Source organism: Osmerus eperlanus, chromosome 1 (assembly GCF_963692335.1).
Source record: "Osmerus eperlanus chromosome 1, fOsmEpe2.1, whole genome shotgun sequence".
NCBI lineage: Eukaryota > Metazoa > Chordata > Actinopteri > Osmeriformes > Osmeridae > Osmerus > Osmerus eperlanus.
In genome coordinates this window covers 11,303,185-11,318,436 of record NC_085018.1, presented here as the reverse complement: position 1 = coordinate 11,318,436, position 15,252 = coordinate 11,303,185, and the positions used below count along the sequence as shown (strand labels likewise).

Sequence of the window (15,252 nt, the reverse complement as noted above, 5' to 3'; positions counted from 1 at the left end):
GAATAATCTACAGAACCTCCATGCAATATCATTGATTGGTTCACTTTATTGTGTAGGCTGTGCACTAGTTCAGATTATTGTGTAGACTGTGCATTAGTTCACAGCACCGTAGGTGTGTGTCAACTTATGTATTTAGGTATGCATCGTGGTAACGTGTTGAAAAGAAAATGGTGCTTTCCATACACATAAAATGTTCAAATTAAAAGGATTATTTGGCATCAATCCCCTTCATTGTGAAATACAATGAATTACACTTGTCTTAGACACTACAAAACAGCAGACATTATAATCTATAGTTCTTTATTTACTTTTGCAGATAACATATATGGCAATCATGCTTTTCATATAACACCATCTAAAGACATTTATTATATTTTTTACATAGAATATTTTACATTAGGCCCATGAAACAGTTAGAAATATACAAAACAATTTTCTTTAACTAGACAGTGAATCTATTATTGTATTATTACTCTATTATTGTTATTGTAAGTAGCATTTCACATTTCTGAAAGATATGTGCTTTAGTTTCTGAGATAATCATATTATTGCAGAAAACAGCAAATAATATCAGATTTATCAACATTAAGACAAAAACGTCAGGTCATACAGACATTCACAGTTACATTTATTACACAGTACAGTTTTACAACATCATTGAAGAGAGAAAACTGCAGTATGGTAACTTTATACAAAATTCATGGAACCGTTATTCATTGCACATTTTAGTCATATCTTTGCAGTGTAATAGAACTAATTTGACCAGTTCCCTGTCACATGTAGCTGCCATAGCAAACTAGCATTATCCTTAAAGAAATAGATCATTGGCCAATATTTATCAATCCATCTGTATACAGTACTACATACTTAATAATACTTTTCCTTTATCAAATAAAAAAAAACGAAGGAATACTGTCAGTGGCATTGACCCTTTCAGTGTAGAACAGATTTTTGGGTCTATTAAAAGTTTCTCTCTCATAGGCTGCCATTGGAACCTGCACATCATGAAAACACACTATGGCTTCTACTTAGAGGACTGATTATTGGTTGAAGGTCTTCACAGCTCTTATCTCAGTGTAGTTTCAGCAGAGAATTTGGTCACTTCCACCATAGTTCCTGAGGAGTGGGATGCTAATATAGGTCAACTGATTCAGCAGGTGTGTCACCATGGGGTGTCCATTGTCACTGCTCACATGTTGTTTTGAGGATGAAACTTGTACCCTATTTCTTGCAGTGACAACTGGGATGCGTCATTTCCAATAGTTTAAAATATAAGTGTTACGTGTTCTCCATTAAATCCTTTTACATGAGTATGATTTTGGTCCTTTTCACTCTTACATAGAAAACATCCTAAAAATGATTCTAAAAAAAGTTTCAGACACATACAAACTTGTTGTTCTTTAGAAAACAAAGATACAATTGTAACAGTCTCTCGCTATAGGTTAATCTGTTTTTGTAAAGTACTCAATGTCATGAAAGGGTTTGATGATTTGAAATTCATACTGGCTTTGTGCTTTCAAAGGTCGCCCCAGGGCTGTGGTAAACTTTAGTGGCAAACTGCAGGATCATGGAAATAGTGTGATAGTCTGGCTGAGGGATGTCATGTAGAAGGTGATTTGGCCCTTTGCACATTCCCATGTGGTCATTGCTTATAATTGGTCAATACTTCGTTCCCATTATGCAATTTTCTTATTGCATTTATTCGCCTACAACATTGCATTCACTTATTTGTATTTCTTAAAAATACAAACAAACTGAATTTAATCTATATTTTTCTTTGTACAATAATAGTATTTTAATGGATTAATTACTTGTAAATATCTGAAATTAGCACAATACTGTTGAATCACATTGGGCCTTCAAATTTTAAATTATATTTCAAATTACAGTAATTCTAGGTCACATTTTAGAAAGACTAACATTTTTGCATATGAAATACAAACTATCACAAGAACATTGCTGGGTAGTTTGTCTTTCCTCTTCCTCTTTTTTACAAACATAACTAAACAAAACAATGTAATCAGGTTGGTCACATTTTTCCCCTGGAGGTAGGTGATTATATTTCAGACATGGAAGTCCTTGGTTGTGCTCAACCTTGATTACGTTTTCTGCGTGACAGTAGACCTTTGAGATGGGGTTTAGATATAAGCTTCCTCATTGGGTGGGTTAACGCTTTCTGTCTGCTGTTCAGGCCCATTCTCTTGGGCTTTGGGTACCAATACCACTGGTTTGATCATTGACCGCAGACGCTGCAATGAAAAACATCTGAGTCAGATAACTGACACAGGTAAGGACACATACAGTACATCAAGACTTAATAATGAGCACATGACAACCTTCAAAGTTAAAGTTCATGGATTATATTAGTTCATTGTTTGCCTCTTCATTGAAAAATAACTGCCAAAAGAACCTAGAAGCTAGCTGTGGTGCTACACATGGCTTCCATACTCGACATGGCTCGATAACTCTAATATACTTTTGTCTACTCTTTAACTAGTCTTGCATGTCGAACTCATGTCTGCACCCTAAGGTATCAAATACAAATATAATTTATTCTAATCACATCGACCCAAGGCAGTGGACCCTAGGCAGTCAGGCACCGGCTTGTTAAGTGTTTTGTAAGAGCGAAGCGCAGTATGGCTGGCACACTCTAATCAAGTGACTGATTGCTACAATCAGGCGATCTGGATAAGCTGATGTTAAAAGGCTGACACCTGCTCATCGTCAGTGACAACCAACCGTGGCCTCCGTCAGCAATTACTGCTCATTTGACTGGAGACGGAGCGGCTCTAAACAGGCTTCCGCATCTGTTATGTCTCCAGCTCAGTCGACCGAAACCACAGTGAAACGCACACAATATGAAGTACACGGTGTACTGTCAAGAGTACAAAAGAGCGATGGACTTCAGCTAACCGCTGAACCCCTGTGTGTGAGGGAGAGTGGAGAGGTGTACCTCTTTGTATGTGCCCTTCAGAGAGAGGAACATGTAGACCATGTAGCCGGGTATGAGGAGCATTGAGGACAAGGCCATACACCAGCCCACACCCTGGCCCCACTTTGGGAACACATAGTTGTTCAACTTGAGAGGAACCATCTGGACAGCACTGAAGATGAACACTCCCTGGGAGACAAGGATGAAGAACACACAGTCGTACCACTAACGGACAACAACCAGCCTAGGAGTCAACACCAGACAGTTTGATATAGATGAACTAACAGACAAAGTCCCACCCGTGATGGATCTCCGACGAATACAAACAGTCCAGAAGCATGCAGCGACCGACGTGACGAGCTCATTTCGTGTGTGTTTCTGTATGTGTGTTTGTGTGTGCGTGTGTGTGCGCGCGCGCAATTTGTACGAGAGAAAAAGGACAACTTACAGCCACGATAAGAGGAGTGAACACAACCCAGCAGGCCTTCCACCACAGACAGGGTCTGTAGCCAATCATCTCCTGGATGTTGTCATAGAACTTGTCCACACCTATCACACAATGACACGTGTCGGTGACAGAGGTCGTCCATTGTCACGCCAAATATGGCGCGCCTCTTTGTTCTTCTTCTCGTAAAACTCACCATAGAACCAGGAAATGGAGACACACTCGAAGAACACCAGGAAGAGCAGACACATTCCACTGGCCGAGTAGTAGTCAAACAGTTTGAACACGTAGAGGCCACCCTGTAGGGGAGAGAGAGAGAAGACGAGCGATGAGGACGAGGAGTATCAAATCGTTCGCATGGAATAATTGGCGAGGCGAGCGCACCAGTGGTGAGGGTTGTTGACCTATACCCAGAAGGTGTGATGCAGCAGGGGACTCCTAGTGAGATGTGGAGAGCTAGATGCTCAGTGCTCAGCTGTAATGAGGCCCGCAATTTCACCTCGTCAGGGCTGACGACATGACATCCAGCCCTTCACGATGATGTTGAATCATCCAGAACCATGGAGCTACGTAAGCAGGCAGTAGACTCTATAGAATCTTATGACAGTTTGAGACATTATGAACTGGTATGATAGCAGAATAGATGATCTGTCCAGTTCACTAGTGGGGGGGAAGTGCCCTTTACGAGCCAAAGTTTAGGACTTTGGGGTTTTGAAGGCTGGCCTCATTTTAAGGTCGAGAGAGATGACAACAATCTTCCTATATACTGTATATGTCTGTTTCGGGAGTCATTCAGATATGGCCAAAGTGATTTAAAGATTGTGGACTGGAATCCTGCATTTTCTTAGTCATCAACTTGATGTGTAATTATCTGCTAGAATGGCACACTGAATCCTAGGGGGTTCCTTGAAATCTGAACTGTGACTTCCTTAATTGTCGTTGTATTGTAGTTGAGGGATGGCGTGGCTGGCTGACATAATGATATAATAAAACATGTCAGCCAGGCTGTTCCTGTCAGGACAGTGATATCTCAGGGGAAAGAGGGAAGATTCCACCCGGGGCTTTCAAATAAGCAATTCTTCACAATCCACCAGTGTAGCATGCCCTTATCCTCACGTGAACCTGGCAGGTTCTTTTACAGAGCACTTTCCTAGCTACGTCACTTTGCACTATCACAGAGATTAAGATACAATGTGGGGATTGAAAACACAACAGAGGCAGAAGCAAGAGTCTTTGTGCACCTGTGTGATGTTGGACAGGCCGATGATGTACGAGATGAAACAGACGCCAGCGATGAAGAGCTCTCGTCTTCCCCTGAGAACCCGTGGGAACTCGTCCACCAAGGCAGTAATGAAGCCCTCCACGGTGCAGAACTGGAAATGCAAGAGCAACCATCACAGCTAAATCAGTGCATGGGAGTTACCACAACCCACACCTCAAATTTGGAACAACACTATGACAGTCTCTGAAATGGCAGTATTCGTTCCATAGAGCCTTCCAACAGAGTGCTGGTTTTGGGATTGAGGGGTGGGTGTTTGATTTGTGGCAAATAACTATAATTTACATTTCTCTGACATATTTCACGTTTTTGATACAACAGGAAGCTTGGCAGGTGTTTTTCTCCCTCACCTGACTGTCAATTCCAAGCATGAGGAGCATGGAGAAGAACAAGATAGCCCATAGTGGGGAGATAGGCAGCTGAGTCACTGCCTCGGGATACGCCAAGAAGGCTAGTCCTGGACCTGAGGGGGGCACACCAGAACACTCAGGGACAAGACTGACGCACGCTGATTTGTGCCTATGTAGCGCCACATCATGTCCCTTCTTGGCTGATAATGTACATAATGTATGCATGAATGGAAGCGTTTTGTGTGCGAGTGTTACTGTCAGTCTTATCGAGATTGATACTGATTACAATTACCTGACGCAGCCACATCAGCAATAGGCCTCTTTGTCACGTTTGCCATGAAGCCGACAATAGAGAAAATGACTAAGCCGGCGAACATGCTGGTAAAGGAGTTGATGCAGCACACAATGACTGAATCCCTGTGGGGGAGAGACAAAGCAGGGGCCGTGTATTGTTACGGCAGTATCCATTCCTTATCAAGTCTTCCCACATTTTTTGGGGGGGAGGGAAGTCAATTTGCATTCTACTGCCGCGCTACAATGCAATGCTTAAATACTGACCCATTCATTTCACCAAAAAGCACTGCCAGTTTCCGAATGAGAGAAAACAGAGATCTACTCCGATTGTTTTGGGCAGCTGACAGATGTGTTTACTATCTCTGTTTCACACAGGCCTACACCGTCACCTGAGAGCGCTAGTACAGGGGTTTGCATAGAGTGGGATTGAGCTGCTGTAATGTCAACAAACCTGTAAACATTGTTATTGAATGGATTGTAACTTCCAAGTGCAATCAGTGACCCGAGGCCCAGTCCGTAGGAGAAGAAGATCTGAGTGGCAGCATCCAACCACACCTGACAAAACAGAATGAATGGGGTTCAAAAGAGCTGCAAATGAAAGCAATCTGCACTCGTCTTCTAGTGCTGTACCCTTCTCCCCTGAGAGGGACGTGGGCACTCCCACATGCATGTGTAAACATAGCGGAGCTGGACTGTCAACGGGTGTTTCAGGGCAAGTGGGTGTTTCTCCTATACACATTGAAGCAGTGACATCATTCCTGCACGTCGCCTTGTTTACAAAAAATCCTGCAATACCTCCGATTCCTTCAGCTTGCTGAACTCAGGGGTGATGTAGAAGAGGATTCCATCTATGGCTCCAGGTAAAGTGATCCCGCGGCAGAAGAGGATGAAGAGCATGAAGTAGGGGTAGGTGGCAGAGAAGTACACCACCTGCAGAAGAGACAAGACGAGACAGAGGCGCTCTTCAATCCTTCGAGGAAGATACTCACTAAACGTCTGCATTCCAATCAAATGGACCAATCGAAAACAAACGCAACTGGAGAAGTAACCCTCCGTCTTATCACGGAGGTGGATGGGATAGAATTGTTGACGGGGTTGCGGGTTGAGGAGGATCATTCTAATAATCTCTTTTGAGAACTGAAATGATTTGGAGTAGCTTTTAAATGTGTGTCGGAAAGGAAACATAAAAAGGACGATTACCACTTGCAGGATCCTACTGCAACAAATTGAAAAAGAGATACATTCTTGGGACACAAACAGGGCCAGATTGTTACTTGAATGGCGTTGACAAATCCTTACCTTTCCAGTCCAGCCGACACCTTTCCAGATACAGAAGTAGACCAGGACCCAGGCTATGGCCAGCGTTATTGCAAGAGGTATTCTAATCTCACCTGGCTTGTCCAGCCCATCAGTCATCTGATGCATATTACGTCTACAAGGCAACAACAGGGTCTTGATTACCACACGTGTTCACCAGCAGTACTGATCACCAAATCACAGCCACAGAACGTTTGATTCACTCAAACAAATGAATGAACAGTGCATTTACTCCCAAAACTCCACCACTGCGCTAGTCAGGTTGGTGGCATCTGCGATGCTGTAGTTGCTGTAACACCGATCTGTATTCCATGAGTTGCCACAGGATTTCCATGGTAGCTCCTGAAATAACAAAGGCAGCTCTCCTCACTGTTGTCATGTTGCCAGACCCTCACCCTCCATCTCCCTAGCATCCTGCCACTCAACACAGATTCATTCAGGACACTTCGATTTATTTATTCTTAAACTCGTGACAGATGCATGCAAGCTATGCTATCATATGGACCCTCCATCCCCTCCCTCTATATTCCCCCACATGAACAGACACACACACACACACACACACACATGGGGCTCGGTCTGTGTGGAACAGTGATAAAAAGCATACTCACAGTTGTAAAGGAGCTGTACAAATAGTAAATGGCCCAGGCAATGATTACAATGTAATAGATGTTTAGCCAGAAAGAAAGCACTGCAGCGGCCAGGCCCACACCTAAAGGGATAGCAGGAATACTATTTTACGAAGCTATTTATACGTACAATAAAATAGGATGCTTAAACAATGTATAAAATGCATGTTAACAGAACAAGGAAATATAATGATTTTCTTTGCCTTTATGCACGATCAATCTGCAGGGAAACTCAGGTTTTGACTGTGGGACTAATATATGAATTATTTACCTTTGAACATTGGGGCAAGTTTCCATACCCCAAGCCCTCCAATCGACGTGTACTGACCGAGGGCCGTTTCGAGCAGAAACAGGGGCATACCAGCAAATATGAGGGTCAAAAAGTATGGGATCAAGAAGGCGCCTAGATGAAAGATGAAAATCAAGGCAAAACATCTGTGAATATAAGTGTGCCATTGCATACATCATAAGATTTCATATAATCCACGGCTAAAACATTTTAGTTTTTCATAATGCGCCCGATGCATCTCGGCAACGCGTGTGCGCACATTTACGCACAACGACACGGAAAAAATTACTTGACCATTTGAGATTACGTAATTGAACGCCCAGAACAAATTGGTTGACTGAGGAGTAGTGATTTTTGCCTCCGTGAAACTCGGACAAATGCCAACATTTCTTGATTACCTCCTCCGTTTTTCCCACAAAGATAAGGAAATCTCCAGACATTTCCAAGTCCAATTGCGTATCCAACACATGACAGAAGGAAGTCAAATTTCCCAGCCCATGTTTCTCTTTCGGGGAGTTCCTTTTTCGTCTTCTGGACTTTAACAACCAGGGTTTTGGGTTTGTCATTGGTAGTGGGCGCCTCATTCACCTCAGTCAGGACGTGTCCATCCGAGGCTTTAGTACCATTAGTCGCCATGTCTCTGCTTTTTACAAAGGTCCTGACAGGTGGACGGGAGATTTCAGCACCAGTCCACGTAGACAGCAGTTTCGCGGTTCGTTACCCAGTCCTTGGACCGTAGATTTGGTAGCAAATCAAGAGAAGTAGGGACAGCGTGCCAGTAGTGAATAGACAGCCTAAAAGGGAAAGAGGATTATGTTAATTGTAGTGGAAGACGAGAATTCTTAATTTTACATGAGGTTGCCTACTTTATACGTTTTCTTCAATCATGGTTGGGAAATGTAATTTTCGGAAATCAAATCACCCCCGAAAATAAACAAGTAGTTTAATGTGTTAAGTTTTGTCACTGACCCATTTACTGTGCATTTCATTTCGAAACCCTTAAATAACCCTAGAGCACCAAGGGGGAGGTAATTAAAGAATTTCAAAAACGGAGCCATTGTCCTATCCATCTAAACAGAAGGCATCTAAATAAAGCTAACTTACATTTACAGCCAAGAAAACCAACCCACATTATGTATTTAATCTCATTGAGAAAGGGAGAACAATTTATCGTTAATTAATTAATTACGTAAATTAATGTAGCACTTATAAACGGCATGGATTGCTCAAATTATGCAAACCTTTTCACACAAATTTTACATTGCGAATACAAGTTAAAAAACTGTGTCTGGAATTAAGCGCTCCAACTCATTGAAGATAATGTAACGTGCGTAATTCTGGTATGCACAGTTTGTCCTCCTTCTCATTTATAATGTTACAAGTTGTACCATGAAAACAGAGCCACATTTTTGTCTACAGTCATGGAATGCAATATCGACTTTTGTTGAACTCCGTTGAGTAAGAGAAGACTCAAACAAAGGAATGTTGCGGCTACCCAGATTTACGCGCGAAGCCTTTTTATGCATTTCTACATAGGCTACTGACAAATGTAATGCTTTTCATTCATGGTGGAAGCACAACTTAAACATAACACTGTTTTTTGTGGTGCAAATATTCAATTGTAATTTGACTGCTTCTGCAGCCTATTACGCGCAGCACACGTACAACCAAATTTAACTCCACAGTGGCGCAACTATCCAAAACAACTCCACACAGTTCTGTGCAGTGCCATCAAAAAGTCTCTTTTTTAAACACCAATTCAAGTAAAATACTTCACTTACAGAATAATTGTATTTTCAGCCAGTATTTTGTCGGTGGTAATATCCGTGCGTTGCTGGATTCCCAAAGTAGTTTTCTTGAAATTCTACAGGATCAAACCAAAGAAAAACTTTTCCATTTGAAAAAATGAAATCAAAACTATTATCCTGAGAGGTAAACGTGAGCAAATTACGTCTAGTGTGGTGCTGTCCAAAAGAGTGGTGCTGAAGGAGAGGGGTAAAGAAGACAGAAAAGGGAGCAGCTTCGCCTTGCGCCACCGTCTAACTTCAGAGACCAGGGACGTTACATGGAGCACAGATCCCCGCTCTCATCTACATAGCGTCAATGTCATCTGAAAGTCGACCCTCCCCGTATCCAACATTTCCACCACTGAGATCGCAGCGGGTTTGAGGCTGGAGCATCCTCTTGTCTCAAGGTTTTATATGGTTTGTGTTTTTCATTACGCTATTTTTTCTTCTGACTGGGCAACGCCAGTCAGTTGATACGTAATACAATATGACCCAACGATTTGAGTGATGTGTGACCATTCCGATTATAATGAGTTACCCCACTAACCTAAGCTGAACAAACGTGGTCGACGTACTTGTCCAGTGATCACAGTTTTTGTCGAAATTGATAACTTCTGTCACAAAATGTTAGCGTGGCATAACAATGACAGTAGTTTGAATAGTAGCAATCGGGTGGGAGTAATGGTGTCGGTAGGCCTAGCGTACCACTTTAGTCTTCATACTGTATAATGTCCATTTAATGTTTATACCCAGTGTCATGCAAACGGTTACCCTATGTGACCTCCACTCATCCAAATTATTTAGAGGAATGTCGTGTCATGGTAGCACATCAGTGGTAAAATGTTATGGGAGATAGGCTAACCATTAAATAAGTTAGGCTGCTTTAATGAACGCCAAAACTCTATAGTGGCAGATACTGATGATGCCAATCTATCACTGGTTTCTGACTAAATGCGATAAAGAATTATGTCAATAGTCGTCGAGTCTAGCATGTGCGATAAATTGAAAACTGCGTTAATAATCCTTAGCACACTGTCTGCTGAAACGAAATGCTCATTGTGAAACAACCTAAATGAATACATTTAATGCAGAATTTAACTTGTAGCCTGAGCTGACCTGAGAAAGACACAGCAGATGTAAGTCCCGTCGTGCACAAACACCGTTTTGTGCATCCATGGCAAGTTCTAGCATAATACCATTATTATGACATAAGCCACAATGCAGAATATTTCATGTGCACTGTGCTCCTAAACAAAAAAAATTACAAAGTCGTTGGTCTAGACTGGAGGAGTCAGTCAATCAGTTAGTCAGTTAATTAGTTCAGAGACCAGGGACGTTACATGTTAGCCAGTTGATCAACTAGGAATTCGGTCTGTCTGTCTGTCTGTCTGTCTGTGTGTGTGTGTGTGACCAACACACATTCTCTCTCCCTGTCCCTTTCCTTCTGCCATCTCACTTTACCTCTCTGACAATGGGAAATGTGTTCATCTGTATGATCTGCGAAACCAGGAAAGGCAAGTTGAGAAACTCAAATGCCGGCAGATGGTGAGCCAATGAGGGGTGAGCTAACCTACTGATGATACAAAATGAAATTTAGCATTTCTAATGCCATCTGGTTGCTTTGCCTTGGGGGAATGTGGGAGATCAGGCGAGTCAAACGTTCTGACAACACACACGGAGAACTGTAACGCTTGGCAGTGGCTGGTGCCACACCTCACTGTAGGCCTGTGCAGTGACCCTTGTAATTGCAGAGGGTGTCGAGGTTGCACCTTCCACTGATCTTATTGTTACCGTTACAGCCTTTTGACAACTCAACACCAGCAAAGTTACTTATCACATGGTTGATACACATACCAAAGACGGTCTGCAATGTCAGTCAATGGGCACCGAGTCAGTAGAGCACTAAACCTCATGTTCACATTCACACACTTCCCAGAAATTAACTATGAACTAGGAATATAAAATCTCATTAGATAAAGCATACTCAATAAGATATATACTGTATGTATGGTATGTTTAGCTCATTTATTCCACCAAAATTGGGCTGTGACCTGACCTTAAGGCCAATTCTCTTCACCCCTCTGTTCCTAAAAAGCACTATATGTGACATTTGACGTGTGAGATGTAAAAAACATGACAAGAGAAGCTGTTTTTTAAGCATCAGGGCAACAAACAGGCACCTCATTACTAGACTGCTCCACACCACACTTGAAGGTTTCTTTTTATTATAGCCATTTGGGTTTTACAATGGTTCCTTCAAAGAGCCATTTAACAATAAAATATTTACTGAGAGAGACAGTAAAAGCCAATTAAAAGCTACGCTCGGCCTATTTTACACCCTTTAAACAATGCTCCCCAGAAATTCCACACACAATAATTTAAATGTATGTCCTTTCCTTTGAAACCTTGGTTTTCACAGTAGCTTGTTTACAGACACACTGTGAGAGAAGCAGCGATTCCAAAAAGCATCCATTAATTCTCCCATGGTAGAGCAAAGGAGGGATTGGTGTCAGAACTAGTTATGTGTGACACTAGGCCAGCATAGAATGTGGTTGGCTCTTCATTGGTAAGGCAGTCAGGTAGGCTGCAACGAGCCCTCCAGAAGAGGCTCAATGCTCTGTTTCCGTTCCCTGTGAATGGCTGGAGACAGACTGGCGTGTCTGTTGCCGGGCGATAAACCAAAAGAACTCAGGATCCACTTCTATAGAGGGGGGACACAGAGGAGCGGGGAAAACAAACAGGTGCCTCCCTCTTCTCCAAACTCTCAGCATTGGAGAATCTCACTGATAAGAGAAAACTCATTTCAACATAAATCTGACGATAACCTTTTAGACTCCAGATAAGCCACTGACTGTCTTTTGAGACATGGTAACATTAATATTCACCATACAATGTGAAACTGAATAAGAAACAATGAGTTAATGGGACAGTATAGTATTCTTGGTTTCAACTAACTGAATATAATAGCATATCAGAGATGCAAATAATATTTTGGTTATAGTAGCCTATAACCTTAACATTAATAACATCAAAACAACATCCAAAGATCTAACAAGTTATTAACTGGAAATGTTTGTCACAATTGTGCCATGCTTGTTTTTCTGTTGTTAATGTACGGACGCTGGTATGATTCATGGTGTGGTGTGTTTTTATTGGTTAATCATTGCCTTTGAACACTACAAAGCAGCTACCTGACTCAGATACAGACAGAAAGAAAGGCTTTGAATGAACCTAGTCCCCTCTTTACTTACAATAATGAAAAACACAACAAAGACATAAATGAGCGATTAATATGCAAACGTCGAATGATTTACATAATGTATTCAAAGTATTATTTTTTTCAAAAGGAAAAAGTAGCTCATGCCAAATTGTACCTAGACTACATCCTGTGTGTTTTCTCTACTGCTTTCATCTACTATTACTACTTCTACAGTCCTGTCTCACAGTGTCCTCTAAAGAAATCTCAAGGGGGGGGGGGTTCTCATTTAACAGGTCAGGTGACCTCATTCCTGCTAACCACAACTGACACAACTTACAGTACCTGAAAAAGGAACGTGACAGCCACTGACATGTGTTCCTTCCTGTAACCGTGGCATACCTGTTTAACATGTACCTTGTGACATCTTAGGTGCACAGTTGTTCCTGCATTTCAAAGGGGAACATGTCAACAGGTATGGATTGATTTGAGCTTCTAACATCAATGTCACATTTCCATCACAGCAGAAATAAATCTGTAAATAAAAAAGGAATTGGGTCCAGGCTTATTTTAGATTTACAGAACAGTGATATTACCTTAAACGATAATTCATTGCAGTAGAAAAGAATCAGATGTATAACTGTCCAACATCTATCTGCCTTCCTGTTCAGTGTCAGGGGGCTTGGGTTTGTGGTTGAGTGGACTTGATGGGCTGGGTTGTCCCTCTCTGGGTGAGCTCTGATTTCCCCGTTCACAGTAATGGAGGTAGACAGAATTGGAGCCACCAGTCAAGACTAATATTCAAAGTTAATGGCTTTCTGTGGATCTGAATTCATGGCCACCTGCCCTCAATGCCGACTGAATAATCGAGAAATCGAAAAATGAAAGATCTTTTTCTCTCTCTCTCTCTCTCTCTCTCTCTCTCTCTCTCTCTCTCTCTCTCTCTCTCTCTCTCTCTCTCTCTCTCTCTCTCTCTCTCTCTCTCTCTCTCTCTCTCTCTCTCTCTCTCTCTCTCTCTCTCTCTCTCTCTCTCTCTCTCTCTCTCTCTCTCTCAGACTCTCTCTCTCTCTCTCAGACTCTCTCTCAGACTCTGTCACACCATTTACATTTTACCGACTGTGTCAAAGTGTGGCAGCAATCTGTTCTTGGTGATTACAGCCTTGGATATCATGACCGACAACTCAATTAAATTGCATCATTTGCAAGAAACAACTGAGCCTTTCGCCTCACTAACCAAAGAGATGATCAAGAAAGTCTAAACTAAAACAAACAAAGAAGAAACTAGAGGCTCTCTCGTAGTTCATGGCCACCTCAAGGCAGATGTCTATGCAAGACTCTGCTGTAGTAGCAATATTTGCAGATGTGTTGCTAGGCAACAGTGCAGTTGGCTTCGGTCGGTGCTCTCCTGTGGGTTGCCTCTGTGGCAGATGCTGGGAATAGGCTTCATTAAGTTTTATAGAATCTCCATTAAGTCTTCAGATTAGGGTTCTGGGGTTAATTTGAATTTGGTTAAGTCTTTAAAATGCTTTACATTGTTTAGCATCAAAGCTGGTGTGGGCTACATGACATGGGCAGGATGTTGTGTAAGAGTGCCACACTTTTTGTCACCGAGCTTTAGCTCAGATTTATCACATGGAGCATCAACTAATATCGGATTTACAATCTGCACTGGCCTCCGTTCATGATTTGCACCTGCAGATCTTAACCACAGGTCTCTGTACTTGACCTCTTTATTGGTTACCTTAATGAGAACCACAGAGAAGGAATGTGGTCTCCATACTGGGAGACCACAGACACAGCTTGTGGCCAGGCTGTGGTTTGTCAAGCTGTGATTGGTCAAGCGGCGGTCGGCCAGGCTGTGGTTGGTCAGGCTGTGGTCAAGCTGTGATTGTGCTGTGATCTGGGCTGCTACATGGTTCTGCAGTCATTTCAACTATGGTGGAGTGTAGGTACAGATGGATGTAGTGTGGTCATGGACGATGTGTCGGTCTTCTGGGTATAGTTCTGATTCAATACACACACTTGCATACACCACACACTTGCTTGTGGATTTAATTGGCAGATTATTGTCTCTAAACATCTTAAAATTACAACCAGGGTTTGCTAAATGCATGATGTATGTGTATAAATGTAAAAATGTGCGTGTATGTCTTTGTGATAGATGTAATAATGTTTGTGCTTAGTGTGTGTATCTGGTGTGTACTGTTTATGTGCGTGTGTAGGGGGTTGCATGTGTGTGTGAGCAGGTGTCAGCAATCTCTGTCTGCAATGCTTCTCCATTTATCCCCTATTCACCCCATCCATCACTATGGTAACGGGCCGGATGGCTTTCTACAGTAGGTGATTGGTGCCATTCCACCAGTAAGTGTCTTCATAATGGCTGCAAATTAACGTGAGAGAAAGAGCACAGAGTTTGATAATGACCGCGGAAAACGGTTTGATATTTATAGCATGACATGAGGATGAATAATTTCTAAAGTGTTCTCAAAATGTAAAGCAACTACAGTAGATTGACAGCAGCCAATGTGACAGTGCTGTTGTTGCACATCAAGTTGGGCAACAGGGTCTCCAAAGCATTTTTTGCTTTGTTGACATGTTGACGTTGGAACATTCTCTGGCAGAACACAGGATTGTTCACTCGATACATCTTCTTACAGCCAGTTAGAGATTCTTTTTTCTGTTTTATTAACTTAATTATCTCTGGTAAGGGTGAAGGTACACATTGAACTTTAAC

At 42.1% G+C, this 15,252-nt stretch overlaps 1 protein-coding gene across 1 annotated transcript; it reads right to left on the bottom strand.

The window, feature by feature from the left end:
* Positions 1-282: 282 nt before the first annotated feature.
* slc6a1b (solute carrier family 6 member 1b) lies at positions 283-9,711 on the bottom strand. The gene is made up of 15 exons (XM_062459488.1): positions 9,317-9,711; positions 7,934-8,329; positions 7,518-7,649; positions 7,229-7,329; positions 6,850-6,959; positions 6,600-6,732; positions 6,096-6,230; positions 5,752-5,855; positions 5,299-5,423; positions 5,007-5,119; positions 4,619-4,750; positions 3,574-3,676; positions 3,381-3,481; positions 2,954-3,121; positions 283-2,249 (listed from the first exon to the last, which is right to left on the bottom strand). Exons 2-15 carry the CDS (start codon positions 8,169-8,171, stop codon positions 2,139-2,141), a joined length of 1,806 nt encoding a protein of 601 aa, XP_062315472.1. The 5' UTR covers positions 8,172-8,329; positions 9,317-9,711; the 3' UTR covers positions 283-2,138.
* Positions 9,712-15,252: the final 5,541 nt, after the last annotated feature.

Excerpts from the sequence above, each read along its gene's own strand:
- slc6a1b (XM_062459488.1), bottom strand. The coding sequence starts at position 8,171 with ATGGCGACTAATGGTACTAAAGCCTCGGATGGACACGTCCTGACTGAG. Across the intron at positions 6,231-6,599 it reads GTGTCGGCTGGACTGGAAAG|GTGGTGTACTTCTCTGCCAC; the intron begins GTAAGGATTTGT and ends TCTCTTCTGCAG. Across the intron at positions 2,250-2,953 it reads TGAAGGGCACATACAAAGAG|CGTCTGCGGTCAATGATCAA; the intron begins GTACACCTCTCC and ends TTTTCATTGCAG.